General features: G+C 38.0%; 1 protein-coding gene across 1 annotated transcript in view; it reads left to right on the top strand.

The window, feature by feature from the left end:
• Positions 1–17,005, top strand: part of JMY (junction mediating and regulatory protein, p53 cofactor) — a 69,480-nt gene that overhangs the window by 35,286 nt on the left and 17,189 nt on the right. Inside the window, exons 3-6 of the mRNA XM_032676071.1 lie at positions 612–762; positions 2,800–2,969; positions 6,772–6,937; positions 10,077–10,264. Of these exons, the coding sequence (XP_032531962.1) occupies positions 612–762; positions 2,800–2,969; positions 6,772–6,937; positions 10,077–10,264 (675 nt within the window). The remainder of the gene's footprint in view (positions 1–611; positions 763–2,799; positions 2,970–6,771; positions 6,938–10,076; positions 10,265–17,005) is intronic.

The following is a 17,005-nucleotide window of genomic DNA, read 5'->3' as shown; positions in this document are numbered from 1 at the left end:
AGTTTTGGGAGAGAAATCTATGTTTTCATTAATCTTTAAAACTAACTCCAGGTTGTTTACTGGCTTCAGACAGTTGTCATCTCAAAATAAAATTGCCTTGATCTTGGCAATGAAAGGATATTTGAGCTGCTAAGGCACTAGGAAAATACATTTTTAAAAGTCATCTCTAACAAAACAAAACTACTAAAATATTGATGATTACTTACCACTACTTTAACACATCCCTAGTTTTCCAGCTTTGTTCTGACTGAAGAGCATTTTTTTACTTCAGAATTAAATACTTGGGGCTGGAAGAAAGCCTGGATGAAGTATGCTTGTTATCTACAGGTAATAAGATACTTAACAAAAAGATGCTGACAAATCAAACTTACCCTTGGGTTTATTAGGCTTCCATGAGTTTATAACGCTTCCAGTTATGAAATGTGGATGCACTTTTTCAAGACAAGGGAGCACATCCAAAGAGTTTTTTACTGTTGAATAGAAACTGTGGTGATATGTTGGTAATTTATCTCCTTTTTAATTTTTGTCTTTTGGTCACCCTGAAACTGTTTGCTGCTGGCAGAATAACTGCAATTAATTGTATTGTTAATTATGGACTGATTTATTTTCAGATCTCAATAGAGAATGACTATCTAGGCCCCAGAAGAATTGAGAGTCTGCAAAAAGAAGATGCCGATTGGCAGAAAAAAGCCCACATGGCTGTGCTTTCTATTCAAGACCTTACAGTCAAATACTTCGAAATAACAGCTAAAACACAGAAAGGTAGTTATTTTCTGCCATCCTATCCATCACATAAAAGATTAAATTATTTAATGTTTACAGTGTTCTGCATTGTACTGTGAATTATTTTTTTCATCTATCCTCCATAAGGAAAATGCAGTTATTAATCCTGTTTGTTTTTTATTCTGTGTCTAAATGAATCTTTCATCAGTAAACCTTTTTAGAACATCATAAGAGTTGAGGAGAATAGACATTTAGATAAAAGTTTTACAGCCACTTTCTCAGTGTGATTGTATTAGCAGCACTGTATACTTGGAAAGGATTTAGGAAGCATAGATTCTGTTTTCCATACTGGATATGGCCGACACCTATAGTAAGTGTTCATTATCTTCCAGTCTGTATTTTCTTCTGTCTCCCCTGCCTCTCAGTAATTTTTTTCATAGCTCTAAATATTAAGCAACAGCTCAGTTTAACTACTCAGTTGAAAGCTGCTCTGTTGTTTAGAAGTCTTCATTGATACAACCTTGGCATTTTTGTGCTTAAAGAATGGTGTGGTTTTACTAAGTAGTTGGTGCAGTAAAACCAGGTCATATGACTTGCCATGGATACCTGTGCTTTCATCCTTGTACCATTTTAACTGAAATAATCAGTTTATCAGTTTATACCTGAGAATGAGGTTTAATGTCACCTTTTTTTAGTTTGACTGCAGGCACCACTGGCAAGAGTTTGTCCTGCTGTCTATCCCTGCCTGACTGCAGGTCTCTGTTTCTTTCTTTGCCTTGATTATAGTGATTCTCAATCAGATAAATGAGCTGTAGGAGAAAACCTTTTTTGATTGGTAAGTTTCCTGTTTTCTCCCTGTATGACTGCCTCAAGAGAAGCAGTCACTGCAAAATTACTCTTTTTGGTGGCAACTAAAGGATAATGTGAAACTTCACCTTAATTTGAAAAAGTGACTAAACTGGTTAAAGCATGTTGGACGTAATTTAATTAGAGCAAATTCTGAATGTATTAATCAGCTTCGCTCATTGTCTAGTATGACAGAGTCAGCAAATAAAATACACCATTAGTTGATAATTCACAAATACTTACTGGTTGTTTTGTTGATGTGCTTTTTTTTATGTACAGCAGTCAGGATTGTGGGGAAAAACAGTGAAAAGTGAAATACCTCGAGACTGTTTACAGACTTTTAGTATACAAGTTGCTTGCCTGTTTTGTTTTGTGTTTTTCTTGGTCTCCTGCTGATCACAGAATGATCTTGCTTACATGCCAAAATACTAACAGATGGCAGAGGAAAAACACATGAGAACGTAAAGGTGTTTCTTGTTACCTAACAGCAGCATGTAATATCTTCTAGCATGTAAGGACTGAATACTAACTCTTTGATTCAGTGATTTTTTTTTTTGCTTTTTGCTTTCCAGTGCTAAGTGTACAGTATCATATGGTTGTTCTCTGTCTTAACAATGGTGAAAATCTCGTGTGTGTCAGCCTAGAAATAGTGAATCTGAATCAGGCAAAGGACTCCTGCATTTTGAGTTCAAAGATAGATATTATTTAAATTTAATTCAGTATTCTTACAGAATTACTTGAGGTTAAGCTGAAATTTTTGTTTTAAATTGTAATTTTTTTCACTCTTTAGATCTATTTAAACTTCTGACTGCACTATAAATGTTATTAAGGGAGAGTGCAGTAGCAGATAATTGGTTACAGAAGTGAGGAAAATTGGGGATGCATTTTAAGACCACATGGTACCATTAATGAGTTTTTTATTAAGTCAAGAATTTTGAACCTATGGCTCAAGTGTTTAGGTACTGTATATTCAGAATAGTCCATCTGTGGATAACAAAGATTGGAATTATAATGATAAAATTATCAACAAATAGCTAATTGCATTTTATGTGAATCCTAAGAGTACCTGCATCCTGGATTTTAATGTTAGTACTCTGTAGAATGACTACTCCCTGCTAAGAGAACTATGTATGCTTTCAGGTACGAATATATGCATTTTCTCTGCAGTAGAGTCAGTAGCGATCCAAAGAGAAGACAATTAAGCCACCTACCTCTTTTTCCTTTCTGTAGCTGTGTATGATCGAATGCGAGCAGATCAGAGAAAATTTGGTAAGGCAGCATGGGCAGCAGCAGTGGAACGTATGGAAAAGCTTCAGTATGCGGTTTCTAAGGAGACTTTGCAATTGATGCGTGCTAAAGAAATCTGTTTGGAGCAGAAGAAACATGCGCTGAAAGAGGAGGTAATTTTTCATGCCAATAAATAGAAAATAAAAACAGGCAGGAAAAAAATGTTAGACAAATGATGTTGCAATGTAGATGTGGTGAGTTTTGTACCACTTACGTATGTTTTCTGTTCACCTTTTCCTGGTTAGTCAGCCAGAAATTCTGTTTTTACTGTTAATGCTTACAGCTGTCCGCTGAGATGAGTGAAATGAAGAGCAGGGATAGGACAGAAATGTGCTGCTGTGTAATCTTCACAGTTTAGCTCTCAGAGGCATGACCACCTTTTCAGAATAGTTCTGACATTCCATATGGAAGGTATCTGAACATGACTAAATATACAAATGACTAGGTGGTTGTGCTGCAATCACTTTCTCTGCTTATCCTGATTATTAGGGCAATCTTCCTGAGGAAAGAGTGCATGCAGGAAACTGTGTTTAAATGTCTTAGCAGAAAAAAATCCACATTTATTGGGTTTTATGACACTTCCTCAAAAGCAAAAATGTTACAAATAATTTTTTTAAACTTTGCTATCAAATGGATATTCAGTGCTAAGAACTTTCTGTGACACGTTAATGTACGTTCTGTCAAATCAATTGCTTGTTTTAAGAGAACTTTTCAAATGTTTCAGCAAAATTTGACTAAACTGGTGCCTATGTTATGAAAAGGTTATCCAGAGAACTCACAACTTTAGCACTGTATAGGCTAGTAGGTTTGTAAGCCTGATAGACTGTGTGCCTATTTTAGGAGCCTCTGTAGAAGACAGCTTGATCTGCAAGGAAGAGAGAGTACATGCAAGACCCAGAGCACAAAAATAAGTTTGCTGTGTTTCAGTGGTCTTCAGATTTAGAAATTCAAGAGGTGTCTGGAAACCTCAGTTTATCAGGCTGTTGCCATCTTTAGCCAAGAGCTGATGAGCCAATCCAGCAGTACTAATTAGAAGTAAGATATTGAGTATGTTCACGTATTTAGAGTAACCATGCTTCGTGTTTTCCATAGTGCATCTAGTGTAGACCTTCTGTGAATTTTTGTTGAATGAGATCTCACTCTGGTAAATGGATATTGTTTGTTTTGAAATGCAAAAGTATTAAAGGCTGCATAGGAGACAGAGAAATAAGGAACATCTGATGGACATGGTGCTTTCAGTGGGGTATTACAAGGCATAGAGAGCTCTAGGTCTAAACATGGTGATAGGGAGATATGAGGACCAGCCAGCTTCTGGTCTGAAATATCATCTTTTGTTTTGAAAATGTAAAACCTTGAAGTATACCGAGTTGAATGTGAAAAAATGGCTGGTAATACCATATTGGAGAAGAAGGGTTGCAGTCTTGTAAAGAAAATATTTGTAGAACTGAAAGACCTTCTCTGGCAAACCATTTATCTACTATATTCCAAAAGATAAATCCAGGATATTCCTTTAAAAAATACTAAAATGCCCAAAAAACTAATATACCTGGATTTGAGCTGAGAAAGAATGACAATTCAAAACAAAGATCAGATCTGACAGTTTTTAAGGACGCTGTTGGTGTATTATATAGCTAGGTTATCTGTTCAGGAACCATACAGTAGTAATTTCCCATTTCTGTTGCACCTGAAATCTGAATATAGTGATGTTGTACCCCTAAAATAGAGCAGGTAACTAGTAGCATCTGTAATATATGCTGTATACAGGACTTAGATACCGCTGTCAGCTCCTTTGTCAGGCAGATGCCAGTGCAACTGAATGAAATAGCTGCTGTAACTTGATAAGCTGGTACTTTTGAAGATGGTCTGTTCATGTCTTTGTCTCTATTCAGTATTTATACAAAGACTGTAGATTTAAATTTGGGAACATCTTTTTTTTAAGAAAAAAAAAATGTGAAAGTTTGAGTTAATTTCACAGTTCACTGATAAAGCATAATTCTTAGGTGTGGTCAAATTTGAATGACATTACCTTAGTTTAAAAACCTAACAAACACTTCCCACCTCGAAACCCACCAAATTTTATTGCATTTTTACAACTTGAAAACCTCGAAAAATGCCAAAATGCCAATACCGTACCTGAACAATGTGCATTATCCCTCTTATGTGCAAAACTTGGGGAGTTCAAGAGAATCAGTCCTTTTGCTTGAAAAGCATTCTCTAATTCACTCCAAATATGCTATCATTGTGTCGTTTACTGTTCTGGTTACAATTAGTAACTTAATATGGATGCAGAGTAATAATGGCATAACCAGACATTTTGTGTAACACTAGACTAAAACAAATACATAATACATGATTGATTGTAGGGTTTGTGGTATTCAGTTAAGAACTTACTGAGCTTTTCAGACTAATAGTTGATATGCAAAAGGTGCATTTAGTAAATACATAATATAGTAAAAGAAACTTTTAAAATAGAAGTTACAAGAATTGATTCCCAGGTCTTCTGTCTAGCAGTGTTATAGGGAAATAAGCATAGTATATGGAACTGTTTGTGTTTAATTGAGCTGTGAAATCCCTGTCAATAGATAATGATGCAGATGCTAAAAGGTACATGCCTAAAAAAAAGGGGGTTGGACAAACTTATTAATTAAATCCGATAAGTCTATTTTGTTTAAAAGGCAGCACCATGGCTTAAGCTGTGCTGCAAGCTGTGCTAGATGCTGGTGAAACATTTTAAGGAGGTATGACTACATGGCCTACTATGTTTCATCTTCTTAGATATTTGCAGTTAGCCTTTTTCTGAAACATGGTATTGAGTAAAATGGATCATTGGTTTAACTCAATACAGATATCTTTTTAGTTTAGTGTAAGTTGTATTTAAACGTGATAAGTAAAACCGTGGGAACCCATTTGTGGTCATTCATTGCAGATACGGTTTTACACCTCGGAGAAACCACCATAATAACGTAAAAACATTCTAACAAATATATTTAAAATTTTTGATGTGTCCTGTATTTTTACTAGGTAGACATCTCTTCATAATGATTGAATGTTTGCTATATGAAACAGGACATCCATTGTCTGAGGAAAAACTATCAGATACACATTTTTTTGAGCAGTAGAGAACTTGGATGTAGCCCTAATTCTTCTGAATGCAGGTTGCAGAGCTGCATGAATTCCCTCCAAAGCGAGACAGCACTTAAGATCCCCTTACATGTTGATATTTCTTTAATATAGACTGAATGGCTAACTATTGAACAGTTAAATCTTGTTTGACTGTATGAAAGAGAATGGTTGCAGTTCACTTTGTTTGTTTGTGTCACTTTTCTGTGTCAAGCATATAACACAAGTAAGAACTGAAATATAAATATTTTGATCTATATATTTATTCTTCTTTGAAGGACTCCAGAAACAATGAAACTCCTCAGTTTAAATTGTCTTTACAAGAGGATTGGTACATATATTTATGCCTGTTTCCACAACCTTTCACATTTTTTCCTCAGTTCAGCTTTAATGACAGTTTTAACTGTACCTTTCTAGATGCCAATAGCAAAATAACTTTTAGACTTTTTGGATTGATGATAATAAAATTTTAATTTCATTATGTATTTTCAAAGAATCAGGTAGTAGAGTAAAAGAGTGTGAGGGGTGTTCCACACTATGCAGTGCATGACTTGTGACTCGGACAGTCACAAAGTGTAATACAATGCCATGGAGTTTTTTCATTGCCATACAGAAAAAAATGTCAGATAAGTAAGATGTCTTAAAGCGTGTGGTTCATAACATTTTAATATGTTACATTTAGTGTACTGAACAGTATTTAGTTGTAATGGTAAAGTCTGCGGTTTTGTTCATGTCATTATCCTGGAGTTGTATGTTTTTTGTTTGGTTGGTTGTTTTTTTCCTCTTTTCATTTAGATGCAGAGCCTGAAAGGTGGTACAGAAGCCTTAGCCCATTTGGACCAATTAGAAGCTGATTATTATGATCTACAGCTTCAGTTATATGAAGTGCAGTTTGAGATCTTGAAATGTGAAGAGCTGCTGCTGACAGCACAACTCGAAAGCATCAGAAGACTAATGTCAGGTGCTTTATTTATTTTAATTAATACATAATCTGTGAAAGATAATTTTCTTCCTAAGAGTCTATTTAAGCCTGTGTGAATGAAATGAGAACAAATTCTTTGCTATGTGAAGAGCTGCATCTTCTAACATAGATACTGTTAAATTAAAATTTACACCTGTGCAAAAGGCATTATGCATACAAATACAGAGGTTTTGGTATGGTTCCCATTACCTGTATTTGAAAGTAAGCATATAGGATACTGTATTAAGTTTTGAAAACCTAAATTTGGGGAAGGGGAAATGTCTTAATTACTAGACTTGTCTAACTAAAAATGTGCATTGGTACTACTCATTTCTTGAAAGTGATTGGTTTTCCAGAGGTATTTCTGCAAATTGGAGTCCCTCTGCTAAACTTTAAACCTTGTATTGCTATCTCAGATTTAGAGCAGCAATGCAAATCTTATGTTTGCTGAACCTAGTATACCTCACATACTTAAAAACTACGGAAATGGTACAGGTAAATTTTACAGCATTTTTGAATTCAGTTCTATCCTTTAGACACATTTTTGTTTGATGTTTGTAAGAGATTTGAAGTTGGATTTTACTGGGAGTTGCCTCTGTAAGAGGAGAAAACACAGGTATGGTGGATTCTTCTCACTGTTACGTGTATCTCCTCCTTTAAGCTTGTGATGGAAACAACTTTAACTGCAAGTATGGAAGATGAGGATTGGAAACTCTGTAAATGACTTATAGAAATGTGGCAGCTTTGACTGGGTGCTTCTGTGAAAAGCTGGTTAGTGCTTTTGAGGTAGATAGATTTTGTACATGGGAAATCAGGCATGTAATTTTGGTACTGAAGACATGGTATGGTCTGCGTATTTACAGACTGAGGAAAATCCCTGAATGGGAGACTGAGAAGGAAAGTATATCAAAATTCTTTGTCTTTGATGTAGTGATAGTATAGGCCCTCAGAGATTAAGTGTTCTGTAAAAGCATCGTTCTGACTTGTCAGTAATGTTTTCTCCAGAAATCTCAAAGCCCCTAGCCCACAACCTGATCCAAAATAAAACAAAACCCCTAGTCAGCTGAACAACCACCTTCCTCCTTCCCTCATGTTAACAAAATAGTTCGTTGTTCTGGTTTCCTTTACTCTTTTGAATTTTAGAAATATTGTTTAATGATAAATCTAAAACTATCCTGTAGGACAGACAATGAAAAGTACAGTTCTTAAACACGTGGGGATTGTTCAAAGGATGAAATTACCTCTTCAGACTTTACTTAGGTGAATAGAACAATTAATGTGAAGAATACTGTTATGCTGAACTGGCTACATATGTTTGAGACTGTTCAACACCAAATCTGAATTAAAGCACCTAAGGCATATAGTGGTCTTTTAATATGTGTTGTTTCTTATGATGTCAAAAGAACAGCATGGTCTGTTTCACCTTCTGTTACACTTTCTTTTTAAAGTGTACTGATAGTAAAGTAATAGACTTTTGATTTTGCACATCTGTATGATTTGAAATTCATGTGTGTAAGCCGTGTAGATGCTGTTGCTTTCCTTTTGTCGTTGACTGTATTGTTGCTGCAGAGATAGTTCAGAGAGCTCTCAAAAGAATGTTTTGAGAGTGTGATTTGAATTGACTGCTAGTTAGTTCAAAGCTAGAAGAAGAGCATCTTTGCAAATTCAGCACATTGGATCTGATAAGTATCAAGTGATAATAGATTGTCATATTATGAACAATACTAGTGATTTTTTACTGTCATTAAGCAAATACCTTCATTGAAATTCCTGAGATGAGACTTTACTAGGTTAGAAGTTATAAGGGTTTGTCTTATCCTATGAACTATTAGTACATTCTTGTTAAAATGGTTTTGTGGTGGATAAACTTGTGTATTTCCACCTTTAACTCTGCATGAAAATGTCCTCAACCAAAATTTGTACCTAAATTCTCCCATTTTATAAGTGCATGGTGAAATATCATCATTAGTCATTAATCATCTTCTTACTTGGTGATACCTGAAAGGTAGTTCTAGTGACTTGGCAATTTTACGTATTGATGAAACTTTACGGTAGTTTTATTTTTTAAACTGAGCACTGAAGTAAAGAATCTGTTGGGTATGTTTTTACTACTTTTTATTTTAGGATTAATGTATTACTATGCTTTCTTCTCTGTCCCTGCCATGACTTCTACTAAGCTGAAATTAGCATGACAGTAATAATTTTGGTTGTAGCAGAGGCTGTACGCACAATTAACATGAAGTGACGACAGCTTTTAAAACGGACAATATACCACTAAACAAAACCCTGTCTCCATCCCCAAATAATATAGTAGCTGAAGTAGGAGAAAGTACAGTCTTGCTGAAAGTAGTTGATGAAGTCGAAATAAAGTTTGGTGGTGCTGTGGAATAGACACTTGACAGTCATACCAACTGCATCTGCCTATTTCAGACAGCACTGTAATGCATATTCCTCTTGTTGTATTACAAATATATCCTACTTCATATGCCAGTGAAATAAAGAGCAGGAGGTCTTTGCTGCTTCTTCATCCCAACATTCTGCAAGGATTTATAATCATCACTCTTTCCTTCTTGGCAAGAGATGAGAAGACAGCGTTCAGAGGTGACCTCAGTGTTCTTCTGAATGCTTCACTCAGGAAGCTAAAAATCATGAGTGTTGATAAAACTATTAGTAATTACCTCCTTGCCAGGCCAGTAGTGCTTTGAAGGATTGCCTTGAAGTTTCCTCCCTCCTTCCCAGAAGCAGTGACTGGGACATCAAAAACCTAAGAGACGATTTTTAGTGTCTTGTTGTCTGATTCCCCTTACATGAAATTAACAGTTGGTTGTAACAGAAGAGTCTCATGCCAGAGACTTCAGAAAGAGACTGTCTATCCTGAACTTCATGGTGAAGACCAGAGGAAATCACTGCACATCATGGATCCCTTGTGTTAGTCAAGAGACCCGAAGTCATGCGTGGGCATTGTGTTTAAATTAGGCTACAGATAACAAATGTACATTTACAGCTGCATTTGTGTTTTAATGCTCTGAGCTTGCCTTAGTAGCAGGTTGAGCTTCATTGTTTGAGAAAAATTAAATATTAATCAAATACAAACTATTAATTTTATTTTTTTTTTTAATTGCTGACACCTTTAAAACAGAGAAGAGAGATGAAGTGGTGTATTATGACACTTACGAAAGTATGGAAGCCATGCTTGAAAAAGAGGATATGGCAACATCTATACACTTGCAAAAAGAGGAGCTACAAAAGTTACAACAAAAAATCCGCCAGCTGGAAGCAAGGCGTGGACGTATTTCAGCCAAGAAAGCCTACCTCAGAAATAAGAAGGTATTATTTAATTGCCTTTTTTTAAACATAATTAGCAAATTTCATAAAACTTCAAAAGGTTTCATTTCAGATGCAACTTCCAAGTCTCCCAGAATTTTTGTGGATTATATTTATTTACTACTTACTAAAAGTTGTTTTACAGAACACCAAATAGAGTAGCATGTATTATTAAATTGATATATTTAAGATTCAGTTTACCTTCTAGCTTTAAAGGAACCTTTAATTACTTTGAAGTCAACAAATAAACTTGTTTCTACTAACTAATTAGAATACTTTCATGTGGGAAGTACATGCTAGAATGCATGTTTTTACAGAAAGTAGTTTTATATATGTTTACAGAAGAAAATTCTTATGGGTGTTTTCTCACTAATGTCTTCTATTTTCATTCACGTACCTCATCTTTTTAAGCTTACATAGTGTGTCTTTGATACTCTGTATTTAGCAGATACATATGAAATCCAGTCTGTAGTCTTAATTTGTAAACCTAGGTGTGCATTGTAATACTTACTAGCAAATAGGTTCCACGCCATGCTTGTAATATAAGGCTAATGTCAGTTGAGGCCTCATTCTGGATTGGGATCAGTGGTTGGTTTTGACTGTCTTCCCAGTCATGTCCCTTTATGTGGAAAATGACCCCTTTAAAGAATTCTAGCAGATTGAGGGTAAAGCGTTCAGGTCTTGCCTCCCCTTCGTAACTAATGTGTGTATTTCTGTACCTAAATCTGAAGCATAAAAGAGCAAATGAAACAGTAGTTGATACATTTTATATTTTGGATCTTTTATGTTTCTGCAGTCACTATTCTGTCCCTGATTAACCAAATATGAAGACTGCAAATAAAGTATTAAAAGAAAGGTCTCTTGTTAGCCAGTTATGGGAAGTAGCTTGCTCAGAGGCATTGTGTTTGTTTTACTTGAATTGGTAAAAAGAAAAAAGTAGCAAGAAGCTGGACTTTTTAGTATTTTAAGGAACAGAACCTGTCTTTTGTGTTAAGCTAATTTGCATAGGCTGTATTATCATAGAATCAGTTGGGTTGGAAGGGACCTTTGAGATCATCAAGTCCAATCCTTGATCCACTACTGCTGCAGTTACTAGACCATGGCACTAAGTGCCACATCCAGTTTCTTTTTAAAAATCTCCAGGGACAGAGAATCCACTACTTCCCTGGGCAGCCCATTCCAATGTCTGATTACCCCCTCTGTAAAGAAATTCTTTCTAATATCTAACCTTAACCTCCCCTGGCACAACTTGAGACCATGCCCTCTTTACTTGCTGGTAATTGCCTGGGAAAAGAGACCAACCCCCACCTGTCTACAACCTCCTTTCAGGGAGTTGTAGAGAGTGATAAGGTCTCCCCTGAACCTCCTCTTCTCCAGGCTGAACAAGCTCAGCTCCCTCAGCCTCTCCTCACAGGACTTGTGCTCCAGTCCCTTCCCCAGCCTTGTTGCTCTTCTCTGGACCTGCTCCAGCACCTCAATATCCTTCCTGAACTGAGGGGCCCAGAACTGGACACAGTACTCAAAGTGTGACCTCACCAGTGCTGAGTACAGGGGCCACCTGGACACACTGCTGGCTCATGTTCAGCCTCCTGTCAATCCAAACTCCTGGATCCTTTTCTACCTGGCTACTCTCCAACCACTCTGTCCCCAGACTGTAGTGCTGCAGGGGGTTGTTGTGGCCAAAGTGCAGGACCCGGCACTTGGCCTTGTTGAACCTCATCCTGTTGGAATTGGCCCAGCTCTCCAACCTATCCAGGTCCCTCTGCAGAGCCCTCCTGCCTTCCAGCTGATCAACACTTCCCCCCAGCTTAGTTGGTCTCAAGTTGTGCCAGGGGAGGTTTAGGTTAGATATTAGAAAGAATTTCTTTACAGAGAGGGTGGTCAGACATTGGAATGGGCTGCCCAGGGAAGTAGTGGATTCTCCGTCCCTGGAGATTTTTAAAAAGAAACTGGATGTGGCACTTAGTGCCATGGTCTAGTAACCGCAGTGGTAGTGGATCAGGGGTTGGACTTGATGATCTCGAAGGTCCCTTCCAACCCAGCTGATTCTATGATCTGCAGATTTGCTGATGATGGACTCAATCCCCTCATCTAAATCATCAGTAAAGATATTAAACAGAACTGGGCCCAACACTGATCCCTGGGACACACCACTAGTGACTGGCCGCCAACTGGATGCAGCCCCATTCACCAGCACTCTCTGGGCCCGGCCCTCCAGCCTGTTCCTAACCCAGCACAGGGTGCCCCTGTCCAAGCCGTGGGCTGCCAGCTTTTTCAGGAGGATGCTGTGGGAGGTGGTGTCAAAGGCCTTACTGAAGTCCAGACAGACCACATCCACAGCCTTCCCCTCATCCACCGGGTGGGTCACCTGATCATAAAAGGAGACCAGGTTGGTCAGGCAGGACCTGCCCTTCCTAAACCCGTGGTGGCTGGGTCTGATCCCTTGTCCATCCCGTAGGTGCTGTGTGATTGCACCGAGGATGATCTGCTCCATAACCTTGCTAGGCACTGAGGTCAGGCTGACAGGCCTGTAGTTTCCCAGGTCCTCCTTCCGGCCCTTTTTGTGGATTGGTGTGACATTTGCCAATTTCCAATCATCTGGGACCTCCCCAGTGAGCCAGGACTGTTGGTAGATGATGGAGAGAAGCTTGGCGAGCTCTTCCGCCAGCTCCCTCATCACCCTTGGGTGGATCCCATCTGGTCCCACAGACTTGCAGGGATCCAAGTGGCTCAGTAGGTCACTAACTGTTTCCTTTTGGATTACAGGGGGGCTGTTCAGTTTCTTGTCTCTTTCTAAAAGCTTCAGAAGCCAGCTGTCCTCAGGAGAACCTGTCTTACTTATGCTATGATACTTTCTCCTGCATATGAAAAGGCACTGCTGACATCTTACAAAGTAGACAAACATGTTTAAAAATGATGGCCTGGTTGCTCTTCCTTACCTAACTTACTGGAGCTAACAGGTCTAGGCAACCCTGAAGCAGGAGTAGAGAGTTCTTAGCATGCCTATTTATGTGTATCATGAACTAGTCACCTTCAGTGGCTCATTTGTTTCAGGGTTATGCTATGATAAAATACCTTGCTTAAGCTCAAGGAGTTACTTTTTGGCTGTAACACTAGTTGCGGCGTGCCTGCTTCTGCACTGTGACAAGAGGCAGAGTTGTGTATAGTAGTGTTGCTTGTCTGTGCCGGCGTGCAGGAGTGACATAGTTATGTCTGCCCAACACTGTGCTGGAAGAATGTGGTTATACAGCTTTCAGGACCTGAGGTAATGCCTCCATGTGGAACTTGATGACTGGATATCACATCACTCTCAGAACTACTTCCAGCTCTTTTACTGATCTAATTGCCCAGCATAGCAGTATCTGCAGTTGAGTGCTGCAGTGAAATACTTAGTTTTCAGCTTCCAAAGAAATCACAGGTTAGAATAATGTGTATTTAAACTTGCAGGGGAAAAGCAAAGATCTTTATGTGAGCAAAAAGAAAAGGCAGACTCTCTTGTTGTGCACTGTCGTGTGGCAGTGGTTGGGCACAAAAGAACACAGCCATTTGGTAGCTTCTCTTCTTACTGCTGAATAACGCAGAGCCCTGCTAAGCTTACTGGCAATTACCGGAAGATCAAGACTCATGGCTTTGACTCATCATAAACAAGCTTTGTATTTTCAGTGACCATTCAGTGCAAAACATTGTTATTGAACACTGTTTGAGGTGCCTGTTGTGAGTAGTCGTACTTCTGGGAGGAAAAAAGGATTCTTGCTCTGAAGTGTTCACAGTTTAAGCATACAGAACTAAGATACAGATGGGATACAAAATCAGATTCTAGATGGTGAGAATGAGGGCAGTGATGACTGAATGCTATGTGAACAAAAGTGACTTTTGGAGGGTGAATATAGAAAGTACATACTGAGTGGTAAATATCTTTCTCTGTCTGTCTCAATTAAGAAACATTTGTTGTTGAACTGAGATGAGAGTCTTCTTAATGCTTTTCAGATGGTGTTCCTGTTCCTGGCCATGCTTGTTTCAGTGAATTATCTTAAAACAAACTTTAAACAGGTGTTCTGATTTGAATTGGGTTGGTGAGATTTTGGTGGTGGTTTTGGAGTTTTTTCCTCTCCTTTTTTTTTTTTTTTTTACCTTGTCAGTTCTGTAGTTGAAAATAAAAAGCATGTTGTGCATTAAATGGTGTGTATCACAGTCTTGTGATATATTTAGAAATTACAGTCCTTGCTCAGTATTAGTTTTTTGGCAACTGAAGATGCCTTCAGGAGAATATCTCCTTTCTAGCAGTAGATAGCAGGACTGAGGAAACAACAAGAAATTATTCTCTATCATCAGTTTTATTTTTTCAGGGGAGGTCATTTCATCATCCAAGTATTTGAAAATCTTTTCTATTGAGAAAAGATCTATTTTGCATCTGTTTTGCAGATGATACGTTTATTTTTCAGTGATGTCAAATAATTGTACCAAACCTTTATTTAGAAATGTTGCTAACAGGTGTTTATCAAAAACGTTTTTCAGTTGTGACTCTGAATAACTGAACTGGCGTTTTTAAAATTCATGGTTTTACAGAGGTTGATGTTTTTTCACTGTATTACCATGAGTATAAGGTCTTTATTCTCATATTTTTTTATACAATATGCATACCTATGTGCATTTGTTAAGCAATCATTTCCTGGTGTTCCCTTGTGTTGATGTTAAATAAGTTATTAAAAAATAAATTTTTAATAGCAGTATCACTTTCATTTATTGAAAGCTAAGCTATAGATTTTTCATGCAGGATATTACTGTTGTTATGCCAGTCTACCCCCTGCTGGCTGCACAGTAGTATTAATTAAATTGCCATATGAAAAAACCAGCTGATTTATTAGGGAGCTAGATTTAGAGCAAACAGGCAAGGTGAAAAAAATGGTGTAGAAGATATCTAGAAAAATATCTTTGGAAAAATAGAGTTGTGATGGAATGGAACTATTTTGCACGCGGGAGGAGTGTTCGTTATCACGAGCAGACTGGTTGGTGAAGTTTTTTGGGGTGTGTTCATAACATGTGCTTTGATATAGGAAGCTTCCTCACGTGCTGTTGTGTTCATTTAATAGGACACCTTTATTACTTGGCAAGCCTACAGTTTAAAGCATAACCCATGCCAAAATAGATGTTATGTAGATGTAGTGACAGCTGGCATAGGATTACTTGGTATGCTATTATTATTACTACATCAACAGCAATGTTAAGAGAGTAACGACACAGAATGCTTATCACAGAATCACAGAATATGTTGATTTGGAAGGATCATCCACAAGGATTACTGAGTCCAACCTTTAGCCACGCGCAGGACCATCCCCAGGAGTCACACCGTGTGCCTGAGAGTATCATCCAAACGCTTCTTGAACTCTGTCAGACTTGGTGCTGTGACCACTGCCCTGGGGAGTCTGTTCCAGTGCCCAACCACGCTCTGGGTGAAGAACCTTTTTCTAATAACCAACCTAAAACTCTCCTGACATAACTTCATGACCATCTTCGTTGCCCTCCTTTGGATGCTCTCTAATAGCTTAAAATAGTAAAACACGGTTTCTGCACATGAAAAGCTCACATTTTATTTGGGATGTTTTTTAATCTGAAAGCAAGGCTCACTGGAACTAGTTAAATACAACACTAATATATATTACATGTATTACATGTTGCTGGTCTTAAACATTGTAGTTTATCCAGTTACAAGGTTTGAAATGGTTCCTCAGCTCTCCCTTTTTTTCTCTTTAATAGAAGTACAGTTTGATACTGTGAAATCAGTCAGGTGATTAAAAGAGAAATGAGCATTATTTCTTGTTGCTTTTTCAGTTCCATATGGTTTATCAATGTATTTCTTGAGATGTTGCTCTCACTGGACATAATTTTTCGGGGAGGTGGTGGAGTCACCATCCCTCGAGGTGTTCAAGAGGCATCTGGATCTGGCACTGGGTGATTTAGGGTTTAGGGCTCACAGTGACAGTGCTGGGTAGATGGTTGGACTGGATGATCTTGTACATCTCTTCTCCCAAGCAGCTATCAGTAAGACAAGAGGGTACGGTCTTGAACTCTGCCAGAGGAGGTTTAGGTTAGATATTAGGATGAAATTCTTTACAGAGAGGTAATCAGGCATTGGAATGGGCTGCCCAGGGAAGTGGTGGATTCTCCATCCCTGGAGGTTTTTAAGATAAGACTGGATGTGGCACTTAGTGCCATGGTCTAGCAACCATGATGGTAGTGGATCAGGGGTTGTACTTGATCTCAGAGGTCCTTTCCAACCCGGCTGCTTCTATGATTCTGTGATTCTCTTCCAGCCTTGATGATTCCGTGATAATGCTCCTGCTTCCCAGGGCTGAGAAGGAAGGACTACTTCATATGTGCAGCAGGCTGCATTCCTGCTCATACAACCAATTATGATGGTTTTGGACTTTTTTTTGCCAGAGTTTGTTGGTTTATGTTCAACTTGTCATCTGCGATAATAATCCAGATAATTTTCTTAATGCTGCCATCTGGCTGTTTTTTATTTCCTCCTTTGTTTGGAGTTACTTAATCTTGTCTACAAGTAGAACCCTGCATTTGTCCGTCTGAAATTGCAACTTTTCTTTTTTTTCTGAGACCATTAATTAGCTGAGATGATTCAGATTGCTAATCCTGTCCTGCAACTTTTCCAGCCCCTCCTAGTATTTTTATTATTTCATGTTATAGAGATCTAATTATATCAAAGTAGGTCGTTTATTAATACAAAGC

Source organism: Chiroxiphia lanceolata, chromosome Z (genome assembly GCF_009829145.1).
Source record: "Chiroxiphia lanceolata isolate bChiLan1 chromosome Z, bChiLan1.pri, whole genome shotgun sequence".
NCBI lineage: Eukaryota > Metazoa > Chordata > Aves > Passeriformes > Pipridae > Chiroxiphia > Chiroxiphia lanceolata.
This window is presented reverse-complemented; position numbering and strand designations above follow the sequence as displayed.